The following is a 24550-nucleotide window of genomic DNA, read 5'->3' as shown; positions in this document are numbered from 1 at the left end:
GGGATGGAGGGACCCTTCCAGGTAGCGAACAAAAGCGGAGCAGCGGGGGGCATGGTGCAGATGTGGCTGTCCCCGAGGTGGATGGGATTAGCATCTCCCTGCCAGCTGCAGCCAGCCAAGTTTTCCAGGCGAAGCTGCTAATTGCTTTCGGGAACAGGGGCGTCGGACGGAAAGTGCTTTACTGGGTGTTTGGTGCAGGGGCATCTGTTCCTTTTGGGGATCAGGTGTGGGAGGGCTCTGTGCTCCGATGGGTGCTGGAGGCATGGGGTTGGCTTTTGGTGGGATAAAGGGTTGTTTTTTTTTTTAAATAAACCTCTTGGGATGGCACCACACACAGCCCCCTCCCTGTGCACAAACCCCTGATCTCTCTGCTTTACCGGACTGCTTTTGCCTGCAGATTCCTCCCCTGTAGCAAGGAACCCAAGACTTAACGGGATTCATTTTCTTTAGGTCCCACCTGGGCTGCCTTATATGTAAAATATAGTGCTGTAGGGGCTGCCAGGAGGCTCCTCCAGGCATTGGGACAGAGCAATGTATGAGTGAGCAGAAAGAGTGCTCCCCTCCTGCAATGGGATTTGGATTCTCTCCTCTCGCAATGGGATGCGGGGTGCGTGAGGTTGACATCACTTCCTTGGGATGGTGCACAAAGCTCCATCACAGGTTCCATTTCACCCACTCCACCATTTCAGTTTGCTTCATGCTTTCCCCAGTCCCCCGGTCTCCCCTAGATCCAGGAGACCTCTGTGGCACAAGCAATTCATATCTCTTAACTGTATTATCTGCCTCCACCCTCCCTGGCAGATCCCCTGCTATGCAATATTTTTTCATGACGGAGAGCTATTCTGAATGCTTTATGGCCAAAAAGGAGCTATGATTCCCACTTTAAAAGCTCTTTCATCTTTATTAGGCCTCTCTGAGCCAGTTATTTTTATAAGGAAGAAATCAGTTTAAGAAATAGGGAAACTTCATTGAGGTGAGGCGTTGGGATGAAGAATTCCTCCACGCTCACCAGCTTTGGCACAGACCTCAAAGCTTGGTCTGAGCCCATCCTCTGAGCTCCCTATGGCACCTCCCAGAAGCCCAGAGCCTCAGGATGCTTGGTTCCCAGCATCGTGGCCAGGGGCTGTGGGAGATCCCCAAGGAGGACCCCCACGGCTCTCTACCCTCTGTGCCAGGGCTCTGACACCCACACAGGCACTGCGCTGCCCCAGGCACTGTTGAGCAGAGCCCTGCCACATTCCCTTGCACTTCCTGTGAGGATTTACGGCCAAGGTGTGATCCCCCAAGGCCTACTGAGGGTGCTGCTGCCTAAGCATTCCTGGAACTGGGGCTGGCTCTCTTCTTGGGCAGCATCACCAGCAGCAAGACACGGCCCATAGAATCATAAAGATTAGAGAATACCTCTAAGATCAAATCCAGCTGCCAACCCATCACCATCATGCCCACTTACAGAGTCATTTGTGCTGGAGAAGACTTTTGAGATCATCAAGTCCAACTGCTGACCTATCACCACCATGCCTACTCACAGACTCACAGGATCATTAAGGCTAGAAAAGATCTCTTAAACCACCATCATCCCAACCCAAGTCCAACTCCAACCCACCCCCACCACGTCCACTAAACCTCTGTGCCACATCTCCACAGTTCTTGAACACCTCCAGGGACAGTGACTCCACCACATCATTGGGAGCTTGTGCCAATGGGTGACACAGTAAGCCTAGAGGCTGAATTTTGGAATGCCTTGGGCAAGGGCTGATGGCTTTGCCATGCTGTTGTCCCCAGGGAGGTGAGCAGCTCATTGGCCACGTGATTTCTGGCCTTTCCATTTTAATTTGTTGAGCAAGTCGCACTTTTGTGCAAATGAGTTCTGGGCTGGGGTGTGAATTTCACAGCTGTACTCAAATCCTGCTGGGCTGTGAACAGCAGTTCTGGGGCTTGTAAGGACCTTCTGACAGCCACGTAGTGCTGTCCAGAGCCACGTCCCTCCAGCGTCACATCTCCACCTTGTAGCCACATGCTGTGTGCTGCTGGGTCATCCCCATCCCTATAATCTCAGGTTAGAGATTTCTTGCAGTGCTTTACAGAGTTGACCTGGTGGCTCTTGCTGGTTTCCCCATAAGAGTAAGACATTTCTGGGAACAGACAGTGATCACTCCTGAGCACATACACTGAAATGCAAGCTGTGTAATTTGCTCTTGGTGAAAAATGGTTGTGCTTGGCCATATGTTCACTACCAGAGCAAGAGCTGCTCTGGAAGGGCTGGTATCCCATCACCAGCCTCTTGCTCCCGCGGTCATTAGATTGAAGTCAGCATGGAGGCGCTTGGGCACTTGGCTAGGAAGAGGCAAACAAAGGCTCTGAAGTGTTTGAGAGGATGCTCTGCATCACTGAGAAGCTCCAATGGACCTGCTGGTCCCTCAGCAGTGGTGAGAATCCATGCAAAAGGGTAGGGAGTGTGACAGCCTGCTGCATGGGATGCCCTTTCCAAGCTGCTACTCATTCCAATCCAGCAGCTGTTAATGGCAGAAGGTGGTCATTAACTACTGCACTTTGCTTTTAGACAGAACTCTGCTCAGTTCAGATCCTGGATTTGGAGCTGTCCTGCTCTATGCAGTGCTGGGTTAGCCCAGGGCAGAGCCATCCTCAGAGGAAAACTGGGTGAGGTAGAGTCAGGAACCCCAAATTACCCTGTTAGGTATTTTGCCCAATTGCACATTTTCTGCTCTTATTCCTGTTGCCTTTCTTCTCCTTTTTGAGCTGGTTGCATCCTGCAGACACACACTTACCAGGCACAACAAAGCTGTGATGCATGCACACGCCTGCATGCTTTGCCCTGTGCTCATACACGTTTGCACGCCTGGAGCCAAATCCCTGATTACTGCCCGTGCCCCTAAGAGGGATTACAGCTTCTTAGGGGGGATCTGGCTGTGGGTTGGGGTTAGAAGCCTGGCAGGGTCTTCTTTCCTGTAACACAGCTCCTACACCATATTCCTGCGTTCCAATTGCACCCAGCTCTGTCTCCATTCCACTCCTTTCTGCTCCCATCTGGCACCTAGATGGAGCATGGGGAGGGTGCCCAAAGCCAACACTGGTGGCTGGGGTGATGCCAGCTATGTGTCTCTGTACTGGGGGTCTGGAAGCAAAATGGGTGGCAAAGCTGATGGCAAAATGAGTGGTAAAGCTAGTGGGCAAGGCTGATGGCAAAGCTGCAGTGGCAGTAGGCAGTACATTCTGGCATGTTCAGCACTGCAGCAGACTGGGTGGCACTTGGGTGGCAGTTCTGCAAGGACAGCCATGCTGGCCATGTACTCAGTCCTAGCAGTGTGTTTGAGGCTGGACAAGGATGGGTTTGGGGAGCTGGGAGAGCCCTGGACACTTGGCTCTGAAGTGGCTCCACATCTGCATTGCCTGCTTTGAGATGGGCTGGTTTATCCTCTCCAAGAGGCCAAGGTAGGGTCAGAGGATACTGAAATGAGAAATGGAGAAGCATGATGTTTGTTTTTTTTTTCATATTTCCTCCTCAAAGAGAGATGTCTGCACACTGAGGAGTGTTGAAAGCTGGCTCAGCAAGGCTGCAGGGCATGGGTAGGGACAGTGGGGACCTCATGTCCTGGAGAAATGAATGTGGTGCTTCTCTGAGCTGTGAACAATCTCAGCTGTGCTGCCCATAGAGAATAGGGACTTCTGTCATGGATGTTGCCAGAATTAGGGACCTCCAGTATGCGGACTGAACCTGGATGGTTTGATCTGCATGGCCCCATGCACTGCTCCTTGTACAAGGGTGTGAATTTGGGATTGAGCAGAAAGAGCAGGAGATGCCCACAAAAACAGTATGTGTTAGGGAGGATTGAGAAAGAGGCATGGTGGTGGCCCAGGCTTCATGATGACCCTTAACAGCATCTTCTTAATGCACAATCTTCATCGATGGCTTTGGGAGTGTTCAGATGTGGTTCAAGAAACATGGAGATGTGGCACTGAGGGACATGGTCAGTGGGCCTGGTGGTGATGGGTTGGGGTTGGACTTGATGATCATAGAGGCCTGAATGATTCTGTGATTCTATGATTCTATGAAAGAGTTGGCCAAGGGGTCCCAGGAGTTGGCTTCAGTTGACCCTGTGCCATCAGAGAGGCTACAGCTGACGTATTTCCACGAACATGGAAAGGCTGCTGGGGAGCTCAACCTTGGGCATTTCAGAGCTTCGTGGTTATGACCATGCACATCACCTGGGCTCCCACTGAATTCCTCCCCCCTCTCCCTTCCCTCTTCCCTTTTCACTAAATGCTCCCCGAAGAGCTCAGACATCAATCGAAGGCAGTCGAAATGGCTGTGCTTTGTCTCCCAGAAGAGGCAGCTCCAGCGCGGTCCTGCCTGGCCGCCCCATAGCCGCGTGCAGGACCCATTTTCACATCTCCCTTTGTGAAGGAGCAGCCTTGAGCTAAACAGCACTCGAGGGGCATTGAACAAAATGTTCGTTCACCTCTTCCATGTGGCACTCAGCGCCCGTCTCCGCCTCTGACGCTAATGATCCGGACGAGTTTTTTCCGAGTATAATGGGGAAAAGAAATGAAAGGCAAAGGGGCTGGGGGAGGGGAGGTGAGATCCGTTTAGAAGCCCAAACATTCACGGGGAAAGTGGCTCCTGAGTGGCCACATAAAGGCTCGGCTGTGCCCGGCTCCGTCCCTCCTCCAGCTTGCCTCCCCCGCCACCTCCGGCCCTGCAGCGGGACCAGCAGGATGAGGATAATGGATTGCATTATCAGCAAGCACGTTAAGTGTCCATCCACTCATGTGCAATAAAGAGAAGCTGGTCTTTAGCTAATCGCACTGGAGGAGCTCTCAGCTGGGGTTTGAGAGCGAAATGTTTCCCTTTGTCTCCCGCCTCAAGACTGCCCCATAAGGAGCTGGCTGTGGGGTGTTGGAAAAGACCACTCAGATCATCAAGTCCAACCATCAACCCATCCCCACCATGCCCACTAGCCGTGTCCCTTGTCTACTATACCATGTCAATAGGAATCCTACCATCACCTCCCATCTTACCACAGCACCCTGGTTGTCTCCTGGGGTGGCTCTGGGAGGAGAATGTCCACATCTGAGCAGCAGAGTAGCGGATCTCATGGTAGGATTTGCTATTGCAATGAAAGGCTGCAGCCCACATGGCATCAGCAGAAAGTCTCCACATCCATTCGAAGACCAGTAGGATGCTCTTGACAGCTGCCAAGGCAGCATTTTCCCATTGAGCAGATGTTTCTCAGCTTTCTGAGGGGAGAAAGCGGCTCCATTTCTCCTAACGCCACCCAGGACCATTCCCTTCCCTAGGGAGGGAAGATGCTCAGTGTGACGCCATGACCTAGGTGTATGCAGGGCACCTTCATCCCAGAGGGATGTCTCCTAGAGCCAAACTTCTTGATTTAGTTTTCTTTCTTGAAATAAATGCCCTAGCTGGTGCAGGCAATGCATCTTCTCAGCCTCGCTGAGGGCACTGATGCTGCAGGAGACGTGTGCCCAAGAGGTGACAAGTCTTCCAAAAGACCCTCACACAGCCTTTTGAAAGACTCATGAGGTTTCACAACTCTCCAAACCACTTGAGCAGATGTTTGCTGATGAACCTGCCCTTCTCCAGGCTGTTTCTGTGTTTTTGGAGGCCATATGAGCATCTCCTTTTTGAGGATAAGCCTGTGAATATCATCTGGAAACTCTTTTGTGAAATGAGGAAAACCCAACACGCTTGTCCAACGTGGAAACTTCTGGTTCCAGCTTACATTCCTGCATCAGAATGATTAGCATATTTAATTAAGCAAACCTGTTGACATTTCTAACTGGTTAGATAATCAGTCTTTCTTCTCCCAAGGAGAAGCAGAAGGATCAGAACCGCCCACTCCCCCGGGAGAGAGGCACACAAATGGACTCATGCAGCTGGCAGGGTTTGTGGGCAGGGCAGAAGGAAAGCCGAGGGAGCAAGTGGGCTTTTCACAAAAATGAAGAGGCTAGGACATCCAATACATGGAACTGCTCCAGGCCCCGAGTCTCCAGCCACAATAGGGGGGTCCTCTTCTCTCCCAAAATACTGGCACGGGTCAGGTGGATGCTGGAAGAAAGGACGAGCCAGCTCTCTGCCCAGAACCCATCATGAGGGTGGGATGGGGGTTCTAGGAGCAGAGAGCCATGCCCTCCTGCTGAGATGTTGGCTTAATCCCCCATGTGCTGATAAGGTCACGCCAGGACCCGTGCTCCTCCCTCTCGTGCGTTGTCTGAGTCTGGTGGCTCTCTTGGCCCTATTTATAGTGCGGTGAGAGGATCAGGGGGAATCAGTGCCCAGCAGCCCCCGACGCTCACCCCACTTCCCTCAGACAGTCCCTGCTCGCTGCCTGCTGCCGGAGCACCAAAGAAGCCCTTGTGAAGGTATGTGCTGGCACTGCAGGCATGGGGTGCCAAGGGGAGCCAACCTACCACATCTCCATTCCCAGAAGGATGAGATGGGGATGTTTTTCTGTTGAGAAAGGTGCGGAGCAGGGCTGCGGTGTGGTGACATGGTGGGGAGCCCCAGTGTTGGAAAGCTCTGGCTGATTTCTCTGAATAAAGAGACAAAGTTACATATTTGTCTCACACTGATGGTGGCAAGGTCACCATCCCACCATCCACCCTTGCACCTGAAGTCACCTGGATTAATAAACCCATAGCTATAGGGAAACATTGACTTCAGCAAGGCCATCTAGCCACCCCCAGGGATGGGTTGGAGATCGAACCCTGCCCAGGTATTCTGTTGGGTGTTCTGTGTCATGGCTAGAGCCTCAGGACCATGTCCTGAATCTCTGGGGTGCAATAGAGGTGCTTGGAGGGGGTTTGGAAGGTGGTGGACCTTGATATGCTGAGTGGAAGGCAGCATGTTGGGTTGGGTTGGATTGGGCTGGATTGGATTGCATTGGCTTGAATTGGATTTGGTTGGGTTGGATTGCATTGGGTTGCGTTGTTGGATTGGATTAGGTTGGGTTGGGTTGAGTTGTGTTGAATTGTGTTGGGTTGATTTTGTTGCTCATTCCTACCAGCTCTGGTCTACATTTCAAAGAGTGTCGGAACAGCAGGATGCTCAGAAAGGCAACAGCTCTCCATGCATGGTCCTGCGCAGACATAAAACCCTGTCCAAGGTGGTGACAGGGCCACCCCTGGGGACCATGCTCAGCATCCTGATGGAGCTCTGCCCCAGCACTGGCTTTGCTGAGGCACATTGGCTCTCCCTCCTCTTTCTGGCCGCACTGAGTGTTCCCTCACTGCCAAAATCCCTGCCTGCAGCATATGGTGACAATGGAGGGCCTCAGGAGGGCACAGGTCTGATTCAGTGTGGGGAGTACAGCAACCAGGTGCTGCCCAATGGCCGCTGCAAGATCGTGGCCACACTGCCCCAGGGGGATGAGCAGCGGTGCCCAGACATGTTTCGCTGTACCGACGAGGTGTCTTATTGGCTCCACGAGAATGAGGAACGCAAGCAGCAGATACTGGAGATGCGGGAGCTGATCTCAGAGCTTCAGGAGGAGCTGAGAAACCACCGACATCGCATCAAGGTCCTGGAGCTCCAGGTAAAGCTGTCCTTGGTAGGTCCCCTCTGTGTGGTGCTTCTGGTTGCAGGCATAGGAGGCTGGGAATCTTATAGTGTTGTTGTGACCACATGTTGGGATATCCAGTAAACCCCTCTTACTGTGCTGGTTCAGAGGCCTTCCAGGGCTAATCTCTTTTATCATGAGCCACAAACCCTCTGGTGTTTTATCTATGGCCCTGCTGTGAGACGAATAAGCCTCCACCTCTGAATCTGCCTAGAATGGGTTGGAGTTGCTGATCCATTCCATTGCCCATGGGCAAAAACAACTAGAGCTGAAATTTTAGGTAGTCAGGGAGGAGACACATCTTAGGAAGCCACAGTTGAACCAAATCCCAGGTAGCCAGGGCTGAGCTGCCTGTATAACACAGGGCAGGGATCTGCAGTCAGCAATGAACAATTTGGTTGGAAGCATATCGTGTAAAACTCAACAACTGTAAGCAAGTCTTGTCTTTGGGAGAGATGAGGTCTGATATGGGTTGGCACTAACAACTGGTGTAACTCACACAAACTGGTGTAACTCACACACTGTTTGGCTTTGTCTCCTTGCCTACACCCTTCCCTTGGGCTCCCTCGTTGCAAAGCTTCCCCTTCCCAGGCTTGGTGTGCTCAGCTGGGGCTTTGTTTCCATACCTCCCTCCACAAAACATTCTTATCTGCCCCACACAGGGCATGAGTCACAGTTTTGCCATGTGCCAGATACCTGCAACTGTAGGTCCATGTGAGAGACCCAAATCTGTGTGTCTTGGGTTCTGTGGTCATTCTTGCCATCTGTCCTTTTGGACCATGATGTTTACATCATGCAGACCAAAGCTCTCTCCTGCATCCACCAGTGTCCCACCTGGGGAAACTTCACTCACCCCTTCTCCACTTTTCTTCTTTCTCCTCACACTGGGACCAGAACAGATCTTCCAGCCTTCACTTCTTATGCCCATGCCCTAGTTACATCCAGACCCTTAGGACTGTTCAACCCGTTCTTCCCCAGTTCCAGTTTAAAGAGATAGATTTAGGTTAGATATAAGGAAAAAGCCATTTACAGTGAGGGTGGTGAGGCACTGGAACGGGTTGCCCAATGATGTGGTTGATGCTCTGTCCCTGGAGACTCTCGAGGTGAGGCTGCACCAGGCCCTGGACAACCTGATCAAGCCATGGTGTCCCTGTTCATTGCAGGGGAGTTGGACTAGATGGCCTTCAAAAGCCCCTTTGAACTCTAAGGATTCTATGATTCTAAGAAAAATTGTGGAAGTGTGGCACTGAAGGACATGGTCAGTGAGTGCGGTGGGGATGGGCTGCATTGGACTTGATGATCCTGGGGGTCTTTTCCAACCTTAATGATTCTATGGTTCTATAATTCTGTGCTTGGAAGACCTCAATCACCTGCAAAGACACAGTCACTGTGTGACCTAAACCTGTGATCCCTGTGTCTACTCCAAGAACCTAGAATCATTCAGGTTGGAAAAGACCTCTCAGGTCACCAAGTCCAACCCTAACCCACCCCACCAGGCCCACTGTCCCTCAGTGCCACATTTCCTCAGTTCTGAAACACCTCCAAGGTTGGTGACCCCACCACCTCCCTGGGCAGCTGTGCCACTGCATCACTGCTCTTTCTGAGAGGAAATGTTTCCCAGTATCCAAACTGAACCTCCACTGGGATAACATGAGGCCATCTCCCCTCCTACCAATTATCCACTTGATAATTCCTGTGCCTTTGCACTTATTTTATTCTGCTTTTCCCTGTTAATTGCTGGGGTTTTTTTTTTGTTTGTTTGTTTTGTTTTGTTTTGTTTTGCACAGAATAGTCCTTCACTAGATAGCACAGTGAAGTGGATATTTTCTTGGGTTGGCGGTGGTTGGGTGGTGGTTGATGGGAATGCTCCTGGAGCAGCTGCCAACGATGGCATTCCCCCTACCCACACCTAGAATGTATCTATAATTGTCTCCGTGGGATCCAGTAGATCCTGTAGAGATCTGAGCAGTGAATGTGGAGACACTAACACTGCTGAGACTCCTTGGATGTCTCCAGGTGCCAGGAATGAACTGGAAGAGCTTGTTTCTACTTAATGGAAGCCCAGGTGGGCAACAGTGAAGCGGTTTTGTCTGCTGTGGGGTGCTGCTGGGCTCCTCACCCTACTGGGAGAGCAGAGGGCTGCAAGGGGCACACAGACATCCCCAGGCAGCCTCCAGCCCCACTGAGATGTCCCCACGAAGGTCACACCTTGAGAACAGTGCCACCAACGTACAGCTACACAGAAGAAGGGATGGTCTCTGCGATCTTTTGAGGTCCCTTTGGGTTGGACCTTGGTTGGAAAGGATCCTGAACAACTGCAGCTGGCTTTGCAGTCACTCTGATTCCCTGCTGTGTCCGCCACCCAGCCTGGTCAGGTCTCTCCGCATCCCTTCCTCCCACCCAAGAGCTGCTGCTCCGTTAATCCACCATCATAAATCACCTCCTGCTGGTTTGCCATCAGTATTTCTCCTGGAGCTTGGCGTGGGCTTGTCCATTCAAACAGACATCTCTCTGAGCTCTGCATCCCGAGGTGATGGAGAGCAGCTCACAGCTCCTCCCACCATAGTGGGGACACCAAAATGGGTCAGAATGAGTGGTCCCTTCTCTGCCTCAGGATGAGTCCCATGAAAACCCATCACCAGCCACTGTATGGGATGAAGCATCGTGGGTTTACTCAAAGAGCTGGAGCGGGGGTGCAGGCTGCTGGTGTTGGTCACAGCTCACAGAGCAGAGCTGATGTATGGGAGAGACAGAGATGTTGCAGCCCTGATAAGGAAAGCACCTTGTTGCCATAATTTCCATTTTGCTGCCACTGCTTGGGATCCTATGAGCAACACATGGGTGGGCATGGTACCAGGGCCTGGCAATGCTCGGGTGGCACTGGGAAGGATGCTACCTTGAGTTACTGGTACCAAAACCCTCAGTGTTGTACCATCTCCTGGGAACAGCAGCAGTGGGTGGCAGGGACTGAGCCGTGAGCCAGGTCCTTGGGAAGAAAACACCCTCTGGCTGCACAACCCCCTTCTAGATGAAGGAAATACACCTGCTGTGGTTCTGCAGATGGCTTGGCATGCCTTTAGGGTGATGCTGTTGGGAGATGGCCATGACACAGGGTCCCATGTCAACCACGCTGGCAGAGCATCCCATGTCACAGCATAGAGACCACTACCAGGCAGGAGGGGAAAAGGGGAGGCTGGGGAGAAGCAGCATCCCTGCAGTGCAGGTAAAGGGCTGTGGGCTGCCAGACCCCAAAGGGATGGGTGGTGCAGGGGTAGGGAGTGTATTTCAGCTGCAGGGTTTGGAGGGGCTTCCTAAAGCCTGCTCTGCCACCTAACGGGCAGCCCAAGGAGCACTGAGCAAGGCAGCTGAGCACCTCTCGAGTAACTGCATCTGGACAGTGTTTTAGAAGGCAAACCCAATGGTGCTGGGGTTCCAGGCTGGAGGATACGTGGGGAGCAATCCTGTCCGCTTGCATTGCTCTGGCAGCACTAGGTTTGCTTGGGGGGATAGCAAGGTTGTGGGCTCTGCAATGGGCTGGGGGCTGCAGAGTGAGGATCAGGCCATCAGTGCATCCTCCCAACCCATTTGTATCCCTATCTGCAGCATGAAGAGGCAGCTGGGAGGAACCACAGCCTGGAGCAGCGAGTACAGGACCTGGAGCAGAGGTACAGCGAGGCCAGCACCCTGCAGCACATCCAGGCCACGCTGCTCTATGACATGCAGGCACAGATCAACAATATCTCCGTGCTGACCGACTGGGTCTGGCGGAACCCCACCTGCCTCAACCCTGCTGAGATGAGGCTGCAGGAGGAGATGGAGCGGCCAGGTGATGGGGAGGTGCTGGGATGGGAGATTCACAATCATGGAGTGGAGAAAAGGCCTTAAATCATAGAATCCCAGGGCAGTTTGGGTTGGAAGGAACCTTAAAGCCCATCCAGTTCCAAACCACTAGTCTTTTGCCAGCCACCAGATCATGCTGCCCAGGGCCCCATCCAACCTGGCCTTGAGCACCTTCAGGGATGGGTCACCCACAGCTCTCAGGACAGCAGTGCCAGGGCTTCACCACCCTCTGAGTACAGAATTTCTTCCTAACATCTAATCCAAATCTCCCGTTTTAGTTTTAAACCATTCCCTTTTGTCCTGTCCCTATCAGACCACGTAAAAAGTCCATCTCCATCTTTTTCTTTTTTTTAATTTATCATCTCTCATTAAATGCTGAGAGGAGCCAGTGTCTGCCTTTCCAGCAAGCAGCATCCACTGGATGACTCATGTGTTGCACACGCAGGAGCCACTAATGGCTTTCACCTACCAACCTTGATCCGATCTGAGCTGGTGACGTCAGGGGGAAAGGCGTGTTACTCCTCCCTGAGCCAACTAGTCTGAGACTTTTCCATTGCGCTGGTGTAAAGCTCTTATGGCCATTCATATCATGCTTGAGACAATGGGACCAGTTCCAGCAGGACTGGCTCCCAAGCACCTCCACGCCCTGCGCTTATCTTTTCTCCATTTTACGTGCTGAAAATCACATTTCTCTGCTTTCTTGCTCAGATATGAGGCACGTCAGGAACTGCCCCATTGACTGCGCTTCTGTTTACTACAACAGGCTCCGTCGATCTGGGATCTACAGCATCATGCCCTCTGTTGGAGGGATGCCCATCGAAGTGTTGTGTGAAATGGACACTGAAGGTACTGCGCCTACGCCACCTCCCAGCAAAGCTCTGGGTGGGGGCTGCCTAACCTGAGAGCTGTGTCCTACCTGAGCTGTTTGGGGATTATATTACAGTCAGTGAGAGCAGCATCTCCAGAAGGCCTGAACCACTCTACTGGTGAAATAAGGGGTTTGGATGAATAATTCTAACCAGATATTATGGCTCTTGCACAGATACTTTTGTGGATGAGGCCTCCAGACCCTTGATTATCTAATTATCTACACACAACGTACCACTGTCATACCTAGGCACAAAATTACTCACAAAATTAGTTTACAATACTCATGTTTCATAAGAATACTGTCAACTGATAGGGAAATGTGGTGGATGGTCAGTTCTTTGCCCCATGGATCTGCTCTGGATAGAATGGATGTGTCACATCAACACATCCCATGCTGGAGTGTCAGGTGCGAGGGATTTGACTGCCCACATGTAGGCAGCTCAATAATGGGGAACATTAACTCAAAGGAGCTACAGGTGATGGCAGCTCTGGGATAAGAGTGCTTGTTAAGAAGCAGAGTGTTCTGACAATGTGATCTCTATTATGTCATTACTATTATTTGCATGACCATTGCCACAATCTTGGACACCGCAGGGTGACAGCCTGTATGAACAGCAAATGAAAACACGGCCTCGGTCCCTTCCTAAATCTTACAATACTGGAATGAAATGAGTATTTGGACAGATGGGAGAGCAGATGGAGACAGTGAGACAATACTGTAAGAGACCTCATGTGCCTCTATGGTGCTGTGGGAGCAGTACATAATAATCTCCATACTTCAGGAGACACCTACAGATGGGTCCTCAGAGATGTCACTGTGTGCTGGCAGTGGGACTCACAGACATCATCCTTTTGCTTTCTTCCCTGGCAGGTGGGGGCTGGACAGTCATCCAGAAGCGTCAGGACGGCTCAGTTGACTTCAATAGGACCTGGAATGAATATAGGGAAGGTTTTGGGGATCTGAATGGTGAATTCTGGCTGGGCAACGAGAACATCCACAAGATAACGAGCCAGGGAGACTACTCTCTGCGTATCGACATGGAGGACTGGAACAACAAACACAAGCATGCCTTCTACCAGATCTTCAGGTAGGCTTTCCCTGGTTCTTGGTAGATGAAAACAGTTTTATGCCAGAAGACACTGAATGATACAACAAAAGGTAATGTCCTCGAGTTTTGTTCAGGTCGGATGATAGGAAATGTTTCTTCTCTGAAAGAGAAGTGCTGCAGTGGCACAGCTGCCCAGGGAGGTGGTGGGGTCACCAAACCTGGAGGTGTTCCAGAACTGTGGCGATGTGGCACTGAGGGATGTGGGCAGTGGACAATATTGGTGATAGGTGGACTTGATCTTAGAGGTCTTTTCCAGCCTGAATGATTCTACAGAACCTCCACATATGGGAACCCCACTGTGGCACAGTCCCCTGCAGATAAGAGGTGATTCTGCTCAGACTACCAATCTCAGTGTCAAAAACAGGGGCTTGAATCCCATGGTTTTTCTGGGCAGGTTCTCCAGTACCTCCATTTTTGGGGGTCATGTTTTCATTTTTACCCCCTGTATTCATGGATTTTACTTGTTGTGTCTGACGTAATGTTATTCAGCATCTGCAGCTCTGTCCCTCCTCTGGTGTTTGTATTACACATACCACATCAGCCACATCCTTTCTTAAGCAAGGGTGACCGGGTGGCTGTCCCAGATGAAATACTTCCTTCTCTCAGCTGGAAATGGCTGTGGGTGACTGTGGAATTGCCTGCCATGGGAGGGTGTGCAAGGCAGCACGGAACATTTGGAGCTTGCAGGCTTAGAGAAGACACCAAAATAGCTGAATCTAGTTAAAAGCAAAACAAAACATTACTTGAAAGTGGCTTGGAGCATCCTCTGCCGTCAAACATGTGCTCTGAATGGTCACCCTGACCTTTCTCATCAGATGTCTTGTGCAATGGCAGTGACCTTCAACCCATGCTAGCCGAGGGCTAATTACTAATTGTCTCAGTATAGGTGAAGAATAAGATGCTTACTTTGTGGAGAGAAACAGTACTGTGTAATTAGGGAACTGTCTTGCCAAAGCTGCCGAAGCCCTTTATTGTGGTTTTAGAATCACAGTCTGCCCAGCTCCAACCTATGAGAGCTGCCCTGAGTCACGACAAGCATGCACATCCCACAGAGTGGAGAAATACGATGTCTTTGGCTTTTAGAGGTGATGAATCACAGCGGGGATCACGGCCAGAGCAGCTCAATGATTTCCAGGTGTCCCCACCAGGAATGCAGGCTTTGCACTCCCCACCTGCATCCTTTGCTTGCAGCATTGAGGACGAGGCCAACTCTTACCGCCTGCACGTGGATGGGTTCAGCGGGACGGTGGAGGATTCCTTTGCCTGGTACCACAACAAGAGGAGCTTCAGCACGCCTGACTCAGGGAACATCTGTGCTGAGATCTCCCACGGGGGCTGGTGGTACCACCAGTGCTTCTTCTCCAACCTCAACGGGGTGTACTACAAGGTGAGGTGCAGGGGCAAGGAGCCAGGTGTTAGCACACAAAGTGCTTTTTCAGTGCCATAGGCCAGACACGAGCATTAAGGCACGCCGTGGCTTGGGACCGCATGATGGAAACTCGCAGTGCGGGTGATTCATGCGACCTGAGTTGCCATCTCCATTGGGAGCATTTGAAAAATGTTGAGCTTTACGTGCTCTTGTCACTGCATCGCTGTTAAGCTCTTTGCTCAGTGTTTCAGAGCAATCTTTTTTCGGATGCTCCCATCCGGATGACACTTCTCATGCCCGACCATCTCTCTTTCTCTGCGTCCCAGGGTGGCCGATACTCCATTAAGAACCGCAAGATCCTCGGGCCGGATGGCGTTGTGTGGTACTCATGGAAGGACACAGACTACTACTCCCTGAGGAAGGTCGTCATGATGATTCGACCACGCACTTTCCGGCCCCACATCTCCCCATGAAGGAGCCGTGGGCATTCTTCAATTCACCTAAGAGTGAATGCTGGGAACAGAGGGCTGGAAATAGCTTGTTGTGAGGAAAAACTGGAGACGCCCAAGGAACCGAGCCACCATCCTTCCTGAATTGAACCAACAGCAGAAGTGTCAAGGCCTTCAGCAAGTGACTGGGGGATAAAAGTTCTTCTGACAACATGGAGGTGGGTGATGAGAACTGCTTTGTAGAGATGAGCATGGAGCTTGCTGGTTCTCCAGGTAGCAGCAGTCCTTGGTGTGCTTGGGCTTCCTCAGGGCCAGAGCCCAAATCTGGACATTGGTTTTGGCTGGGTGATGGGAATTTAAGTTGAATGGAGATGCTGAGTACTCTGAATGCAAATCTGACAGTAATTTCAGGCCAAGAATCTTGTGGACATTTTCCACATAGGATGTGATTGGTCAGTTTTTTCTCTGTAAAAGATGAGCATCTCTCTGGGCATGGCTGTTTCTGTGTTCAGGTGGCCATGTGTGTATTTAGTACTGATGATCCACCACTATCACACACAGATGTCCTAGGGTGGGTTCAAGGTGCTAAGACAGCCCTGGGGACGAGGGGAAACCAAGGTTGGACGGATTCCAGAGATGGATTCATGGGAAAAATGGAGGAAAGTCTGCAGCGGTCCCTGCGTCTGTAGCAGGGACAATTTAGCTGCAGCAATTATGCTCAAAATAAAAGGATTTAAGAATCAAATTGTTGACTGCTTTCCATTTTCCGTTCTGTTTTCACCTTTCTAACCTTTTGCTGGCAAAGAACTGAACTTCTGATGAACTTTCTATCCACCTCAAAAGTGGTCTGCAGGAATGGTTAGGTATGACTTTAAGTCTTCTTTAACTGCCTTACTCTGGATAAAGATTGTCACTGGTCACTGTTCTCTTTTAATTTTTGTAGCCACCTTTCAAGCATTCAAAAAAGGAGTATCTCCATGACAATAAAACAATTTATTTGTGGTTTGCCTTGGTAGCGTTCTATGGCAGTTGTTTCCAAGACTGATGGTGTTTGGGAGTTGCAATGCAATGTCCTTTGCCACTGTTGTGCCATCATGTGCAAGGAGCACCAGGGCACTACCAGTGATGAATGGAGAGCTTTCTTGCTTCATGACATGAGTGTTTTGCTTGGCTCCATCCTTTTAAGGTCCTACCTTTGTATTGCAGGCCATGATGTCCACTAATTAACCAATATTCTACTAAGAGATAATAAATTACTCCACTATTGCCCCTTTAATTTGCTGACACCATTATAGTGCTGTTTAGAGTGCGGTGGGGCAGGAAATTGTATTGACAGAGCCTCATCCAGTGGCAGGCACTCTGCTGGTTCCTTGCTGCCCTCACTGGGCAGCCCTGTGGACCTACATAGCATGTTTGTTGCTATGTCTGCAATTGAACTTTGTATCTTGCTGGGGGTCTAGCTGCACCATCCAGCATGATTTTGTTGGCCAAGTCAGAAGAAAGTCTGGAACAGTTCTCTTCTGATGTCTTGTGTCAATGAAAGCATTTCCATCCGTGTGACAATTGGAACCCAGTGCATCCACTGGACATGGAGATCACCTGCCTGTGCTCCACAGGTCTCCATGGCTGGAAAAGATGTCTGAACTGGGAATGGAAGAAACACAACAAAGTCAACAAAAACTCCTTGGTGTGCATGGCCTGAAGCTAGGCTGGCAAACACCTTGAGTGGGGAGAAAGTGCTGGGGAAGAGGAAGAGCAGAGAAGCTGTTAGATTAACTGTTGTATGATACTGTGCTGAAAGCACTGGAAATATGCCATCCACAGGCTTGTCCCCAGCACAAGTTGTGGTCTCCTGGCTCTGCTCTCCATGTCCCCACTGTCCTCCTCAAAGATTCTGGGGCCTTTCTAAGTCTCCATGGTGGGAGCTCCCTCAGTGTCTCCCTGCCTCCTCCATCCTCAGCCCAGCATGGGATCCTCTTTCCATTGTGTTGTGATTTTTCCATCCCTTCAGGCCCCTCTTGGCACATGTTGTTGTAGTCTATGACATAGAGGCCTTGGGTGGAGCAATATATTCTCTTCTTCTCTTTTCTTTTAAATTTTTTATTAAAATAAGATGCACTGAACAAAGCAGGGTGATCTTCGCTGTGGGTTTACACAGTTCCTACAAATCTGCTGGTGATCAGCCTCAAGAATCGTGCTGATGTCATCTGTACAAGAGCTATGCATCTTGCCCATTCCTTTTGACTGTGGCTCTTCTTCCCTTTTTGGATTTAACAGGCTCTTCTGTTGCCCCCTGCTCCTCTCCCACAGAGGATGAGTGTGATGAGTACTGAGCATCACAACCCTGCTTCCACAGGAAGGTCTGGATTCCCTCTGGGATTTGCATTAATGCTGGCACTGAATCCCACACCCATGGGAGCACCTACTTCTTGATTGGCACCCATCTTGCAAGTCTTCCCAGAGCCAGGACATCCTTGCTCTGAAGGAAGGAACACTTGTCTCCTTTGATAAACTGGTTCTAAATTTTGTCCCCACCCAAAAGAACACAATACACACACACCACACACTGCACAGGTCATGAGAAAACAAAAGAAATGCCAAGGCAGTTTATTTACAATTGTTGTATACAAAAAAAGGACAGCTCGTGCCACAGCTAGAACAGCCCCCTCCATCTCCTTCACACACAGCCTTCTCCCACACTCCCATTTTCGGCAGCCCCTCCAGGCTCAAGGCTGGCTCCACCCCGGCTCCGGGGTCCGGGCAAGAATCTCACGGCAAGAGAAAAGACATGGCTCCCCCCAGATCTGAATCAGTGCTAGGAGAACCTTATCTGGCCATAGAGGAGACTGAGACCTTGGTTCGGAGCAGAGTTAGAGGTGCCAGGGTCAGGCTGCATGGGTGTACCCCATCCCGGCTTTCCACCATGGGGTCATAGAATCATAGCATGGCTTAGATTGGAGAGGACCTTCAAGATCATCTAGTTCCAACCTTCTGCCATGGGTGGTGCTGCCACCCACCAAATCAGGTGCCCTGGGCTCCTTCCAACCTGGCCTTGAGTGCCTCCAGGGATGAGGCACCCATAGCTTCTCTGGGCAGCCTATGCCAGTGCTGGTCCTCTTTGCCTCTTGTTTTTTTTTGTTTTTTTTGTTTTGTTCCATCACAGTTTCCACAACCTTGCCCAGTTTCCCTCTCCTGCTCCAACCCTCCCTATTCAAACACTCATTTAAGCTGCTGACTCTGAAAGCTGACAGCTTTCCTGCTGCCCTAAAGCAGAAAAGGGGATTTCATCCAAGAGTGCCCAAGAAGATGAGCCTTAGGAGATCTCTTACAAAATCCAGCAGCTCTTTGGGAAGTCATGGGGCTTTCCAAATTCACCCTTAGAAAGGATCATCCTGCAGCCAGGTAAAACCTTTGAACTCCCTCCAATGAGGGCTCTCCTCGCCCCCATCCCCAAAACAGTGCTGTGAGGTCTGTGGGGCTGTAAGCTCCAAATCCAGGCCTAGAAGATGAGGCGGAATGGAGAGAGGAGGGTCACTGAGAGATGCCATTGCCCCACTGGGGTGGGACAGAGGAGAATCACGGCTGGAGGGGCTCTTGCCTGCCCAGCACCAAACGAAAGACACACAATGCACATTCCCCCTTTCCCTCCCCACCCACTGCATCCCCACCTCTCTGGCCCCAGGCTGGATCCTTCCGACCTCCTGAGCGGGCGGCGCTGATGGACCCCACGGAGACGGCCGCCTCGAGGCCCACCCGTCCGCTCGCCTCCCTCCCCACCCTCCCCAAAACGACTAGGATGGCTTCACTGGTCAACTCTGTACATTCACAAACAACAAAAGCAGAGGGACGTCCCTTCCCGCCGGCCGGCCCGGTGCTGCGGCAGCCTCCACACCTCCCGGAGCTGTCAGTCCAAGCATCGCCTCTTTACCTGGAGGCCTCTTCCTTGAGCTCCTTGTTTTTCCTCACTTCTTCCGCATGTTTGTCCTGTGGGGAGGTGGGAGGGAAGGAGGGACGTGTTAGATCGCCCGATTCGGGCCGGCGGCTTCGCAGGGGTTTCGAAGGCACGAGGTTCGTCCCCGCGGGGACACCGGTGGGTCAACAGCGTCCTCTCCTCCCCCAGGGTGTTTTAAGGACGGTGGAGGCACTCAGGGACAGACAGAACGATTGTCCTTGCCCTCTATCTAGGAGGTAGATGTCCACCAGACAAGATGGAGCGGGAACCCCGAGGAGATGGGGCGAGCTCGGATTGTCCGCCATTATCTCGTACTCTCTGCCTCTGACCCAAGGCTGGCTGAGGAGCTTGGAGAAGGGCACTGGGTGAGCTCCGTGCAGAAGGAATGGTTTGGAGGGAGCTGGAGGTGGTGAGGGTGGGACCTTCCGTGCGGAGGTTGGGAGCAGACCTGCTTCGGGGAGAGAGAGGAGGTGTCTGCTCACACCGGCAGGGTGGGAGCACCTCTGACATGGCAGCATGGCCCCTCCAGCTCCCACCAGTACATCGGGCTCGCTGTGTCCCCATGCGTGACCCCCCACCCCGGGTGGGACGTGGCATTGGGGTAGAAGAAGAGGCCCCCCATTGTTGGTGCCCCCAGGGGTTAGTGTCAATCCAAGAGCCATGTATCCCACCCCTGCGTGGGGTCATAGAACCAAAGAATGGCTTAGATTGGAGCGGACCTTAAAGATCATCTAGTTCCAACCCCTTTTCATGGGCAGGGCTGCCATCCAGTAGATCAGGCAGCCCAGGGCCCCATCCAACCTGACCTGGTCCTGTGGCACCCTCCTGTCCCTGTGCATCCCCCCTCCATCCTCACCAGGCCCTCACCTTCTCCTGCAAGCGCTCCAGCATGGCTGCTAAATGGGCCTCGCGGTTCTCTTTGTTGGACTCCATCTTCTGTGCCAGCTTCTCCTTGGCCATTTTGATGAAGTTGTTGTTCTCCTCAATGGCCTTCTGGATGACCTCCCGCTCGTGCTCCCGCTTCTCTGCCAGATGCTTCAACAGCTCGGCCTCTTGGTACTGTGCAGACAAAACCATGGCTATGTGGACCACAGGGACCATAGGTTCCTTCCCATCCCAGCTGAAAATGTCCCCTCTGAACTAAGTGATGGCCCCAAAGTGTCCCCACTCATGGGAGTGAGAACAGAAAGTGCAAGGCTGTGTGTCCCCATGGCACATCCCTATGCTGCAGTGCTGAGGAAGACCCCTTGTGCCTACCTTCCTCCTCTCCTCTGCTGCCTCTAGCTTCTTCTGGATCTCCTCCAGAGATGGGTCGCGCCGCCGTGGCAGTGAGGCATTGAACTCAGGAATGCCATCAAATGATGGGGGCTTCAGGATGACCTCGAAAGATTGCCCAGAGGTGCGCTTGTTGAGTTCGATGACTTCCATGTCGGAGATGACACACCAAGTGAGGTCCACCGTGTCTGCTGGAAGAGGGACTTGGCGTGACCTCCAGCATTGGCACATCCCACCCTCTGCCTCCCATGCCATGGGTGATGAATGGACTGAGAGCAGCCCTACAGGGAAAAACTTGGGGAGGCTGGTGGATGAAATGGACTGCCAGTGTTGGAGCCAGGCCAGAGGAGAGCCACAAAAGTGACTAGAAACCTGGAGCACCTCTTCTATGAAGAGGGGTTGAGAGAACTGGGGTTGCTCAGACTTGAGAAAAGAAGGCTCCAGGGAGACCTGCTAGCAGCTTTCCAGTACCCAAAGGGGGCTTATGAGAAAGATGTAGGCTTTTTGCCTGTAGCGACAGGACAAGGTGCAATGGCTTCAAATAGAAATAGGGTAGATTTAGACTGGAAATAGGGAGACTGGTGAGGTACTGGTCCGTATATACCAGAAAAGTTGTGGGTTTCCCATCACTTGAAGAGTTCAAAATTGGATTAGATGGGGATTTGAGCAATGTGCTCCAGTGAAAGATGTCTGTGTCTATGCAAGAGAGATGGGACAGTATCCCTTTGGCCCCAAATGATTCTTTATCTTTGGATAAACACTCTACATGCCACCACCTTCCCATCTCTCCATGGTTTTCAGCAAGACCCATACCCCAAATGCACCCCTTATTTCCACCCTCTATCCTGTGAGCCGGGGCAGGGAGACCAGCCTACAAATTGGGTCCTACCTTCATACGTGTATGCTGGTTTGTTCAGGGGGTCTGAGAGGAAGCAGGAACAGAAGAGGGAGACGAGAGGCAGCTCCTTCATCTTCTCTTTGTAAGCTGGGGAGAGATGGTGGGAGTGGGGTCAGGATGTGGGGGTCTTGCCATTTGCCTGGGATGGGGATGGTGGCTAGCACTGGAGTTTGCCCAGATGTTGCCAACAGGCTGATGCAGGAGGGATAAACAAGGCATGTAAATGCATAGTGCAATGGGGAAACAGAGGCACTCAGTGATGGGATTCTTTTCTCAACACAGGAAGCATCTGTCCTGGTGCTTTAACCACACGTGACCCCTTGCTTGGCACTTCTGGGATGCCATCATCACCCCAGGGCAGGGATTAATCCAAGGCAGGACCATTTCTGGGTGTCTGGATGAGGCCCTGCTCAGATGAGGGGCTCAGGGGATGCTCCAAAATGGAGCGGATGTCTGGATTGGGTACACAGAGCCATGTTGTCCCTTGTTCCCCCACATGGCCCCATGACATACCGGCTAGAGTCATGGCTTGGCAATCCTTCAGAGTCTGCAGCAACAACAATTCTGGGGCCTGAAGATGGAAAGAGGCAGGATCAGTGCAAGGGATCCAGGGTTGGGGAACATCGCCTTTCCCTGTCCTCTCATCCTGGGACAGCTGCACACTGATACCGTGGCACATGTACACTCTGGGTTCTGAGGTGGGCACACACTGATGAGATGGGGTGGGTAAATCATGGTAAAATAGGATTGGTATATGCTGGAGAGGTGGGATTAACACATCCTGATAAGGCGGGATGTGCACATCTTGGTGAGATTGGATGGACATATCATGATGGGATGGGATGAGCACACACTGGTGAGATGGGATGGGCAGCTCCTTATGAGATGGGACTGGAACATACTGGTAACATGGATTGAACACGCATTGGTGAGATGGGATGGGCACATCCTGGTGAGATGGGGTAGGAACACACTGGTCAGATATGAGGTACACCCAGTGGTGGAGTGGTATGATCTGAGGGACACTCAAATGATGGACACAAACTGGTTTGCTGTGATGGTCTCATGCTGTTGGAATGGTGTGATGTGACGTGTGAACACCAGCATAGTAACCACAGGGGCTGTGATGTGATGGACACACACTGATGGCAGCAGCTTTGAGCATGCATAGTCCCTCCCTGCTCCACACTGCCCAATATTTGCACAACCACACGTGTGCCCGTGCGTGACTGTGCCGTGACCAGCATGCACCCACCCACCCACAGCCCACCACAAACAAGTGCAACCCTTATGCACAGCCTCTGCTGGTGCACGAGCTGGGGCTGTGCCATATCCCATATCCTTATGCATCCTTCTACAAAATGGGAGCTCATATCTATGGATTTCCAGCAACCTCCCTGCAGATGCCCTGATCCTTCTCATCCTGTATTATCCCAGAAAGTCTCGGCCCCTCCCATCCCACTGGGATCCTACATAATATTCTCTTTCCTTTGAATTTTGTAATCAACCTGGCTGCTGCGTGGCAATGCTGCTGGGGGGGGGGAAACTGGAATGGTGTGGTGACAGCCTGCAGGAGCACATTGAGTGCAGATGCTCCCCTCTTTCTGGTGACCCTTGGAGCCAGGGCTGCTCCGATGTGGGGTTACCCACAGGTGTGACCCCTCTTAGGGCTTTCCCAATTGCCTTCCCATAGAGTTTGGCTTTGAGCAGCTGCTGCCCAGCATGGTGCCAAGGTGGGGCGGGGATGCTCTGATGTGCTCACACAAGGCTGTGCCTGGAGATATGACAGCCTGGAGGAAAGAATTTGCCATGCTCCTGCCTACAAGCCTCCCATTTTTCCCCCAAATCTTCATTTTGCCTGGGCTTTTATTGGGAACACGGTTGCATTTGGGCTCCAGAAATCCATTTTCTAGACCTGAATTTTATCTCCCAGATAAAATTCAGCCATCGCCTATCAGATCCCAGGAGGAGGCTGAGGTCCATCCCCGCGCATGATGCCAGCTGGATCAAGCAGCCATTGGGGCATTCAGAGGGTTCCCCCATTCCCAGAGGAGCTGGGTGTGGCTGGAGCCCTGCTGCAGGTCACCTCTGCCAGCTTCCTGCCATCATCAATAATTCAGTTACTATTGCCCTCTGGATGCTTCTGGGCACATCTGGGCACAGCTGGGGGCTCTGGAGTGGGGGTGAGGCTGGGTGGATGCTGCAGAGCCCCATCTAGGCATGACTGCAGCGGGGGAGCGGGGAGCATGGGAAAAGCCTTGGGATTAAAGGAAAAAAAAGGGTGTGGAGCAGGGGGATTCCAGGCTATAAGGACTGGGGGGGCTGCCTCTTGCTGTGTGGCTGGAGGGGGTTTGCCTCACTGGGGATGCTGAGCCTGCTGAGGTGAGGGCACAAGTGTGGAAATGATCAAATCCCCCTCTTCCACGACCCCTCCCCAAACTTTTCAAGGCATTTCTTTCCAGAAACTAACCCCCCAATACATCCATCCAAAGCTATACATCCATCCAGAGCAACATTCATCCAAAGCAGTACATCTGACATCCAACCACCATCCATCCATCCATCTAACTCCATCCATCCATCCAATCCCATACATCCATCTGACCTCATCCATCCAACTCCATCCATTCATCCAACTCCATGCATCCACCCAAACCCAATGCATATATTCAACCATATCCATCCATCTGACTCCATATACATATCCAGCCCCATCCATCTATCCCACTCTATCCATTCAACTCCATACGTCCATCCAACTCCATCCATCCATCCAGTTCCAATACATGTATCTGACCGCATCCATCCATCCAACCCCGTCCTCCCATCTGACTCTGTCCGTCCGTCCGTCCGTCTGTCCGTCCATCCATCCATCTACCCATCCATCCATCCATCCATCCATCCATCCATCCATCCATCCAACACCAGTACATATATCCTACCCCATATGTCCATCCAAAGCAATGTATCCATCCAACCCCACATCCACCTATCCAATCCCATACACACACCCAAACCCATACCTCCATCCTGTTCCACACATCCATTTCACCTCCTCATCCACAAAACACACCCCATCCATAAGACCCCCCCCCTCCCCATACACCTGTCTAAAGCAATACACCCATCGGATCCCCTAGACACATATCCAACTCCATACATCCATCTGACCCCCTCCCCAATAAAACAACCC

General features: G+C 51.7%; 2 protein-coding genes across 5 annotated transcripts; one reads left to right on the top strand and one right to left on the bottom strand.

Annotated features, from left to right (window-relative positions):
- The first annotated feature begins 7062 nt into the window (after window positions 1-7062).
- Window positions 7063-16203, top strand: LOC104910022 (angiopoietin-related protein 7-like). The gene is made up of 6 exons (XM_019613647.1): window positions 7063-7571; window positions 11199-11421; window positions 12144-12281; window positions 13177-13393; window positions 14606-14801; window positions 15110-16203. The coding sequence occupies exons 1-6, from the start codon at window positions 7110-7112 to the stop codon at window positions 15254-15256; spliced, it is 1383 nt and encodes a 460-aa protein (XP_019469192.1). The 5' UTR covers window positions 7063-7109; the 3' UTR covers window positions 15257-16203.
- Window positions 16204-17823: 1620 nt separating this feature from the next.
- On the bottom strand, window positions 17824-22560 carry STMN4 (stathmin 4). Of its 4 annotated transcripts, none has more exons than XM_010708066.3 (5): window positions 21871-22198; window positions 21349-21444; window positions 20442-20647; window positions 20052-20243; window positions 17824-19216 (listed from the first exon to the last, which is right to left on the bottom strand). In XM_010708066.3, exons 1-5 carry the CDS (start codon window positions 22181-22183, stop codon window positions 19157-19159), a joined length of 867 nt encoding a protein of 288 aa, XP_010706368.1. In that variant the 5' UTR covers window positions 22184-22198; the 3' UTR covers window positions 17824-19156. The 4 variants fall into 4 exon arrangements, with proteins under 4 accessions (XP_010706368.1, XP_010706367.2, XP_010706366.1 ...); XM_010708065.3 differs by having other exon boundaries at window positions 20442-20650; window positions 21871-22173; XM_010708064.2 differs by lacking the exon at window positions 17824-19216 and adding an exon at window positions 19223-19632 and having other exon boundaries at window positions 21871-22560.
- Window positions 22561-24550: the final 1990 nt, after the last annotated feature.

This window comes from Meleagris gallopavo, chromosome 2, assembly GCF_000146605.3.
Source record: "Meleagris gallopavo isolate NT-WF06-2002-E0010 breed Aviagen turkey brand Nicholas breeding stock chromosome 2, Turkey_5.1, whole genome shotgun sequence".
Classification (NCBI taxonomy): domain Eukaryota; kingdom Metazoa; phylum Chordata; class Aves; order Galliformes; family Phasianidae; genus Meleagris; species Meleagris gallopavo.
Note: the sequence above shows the minus strand (reverse complement) of the source record. Positions and strands in the feature narration are given on the sequence as shown.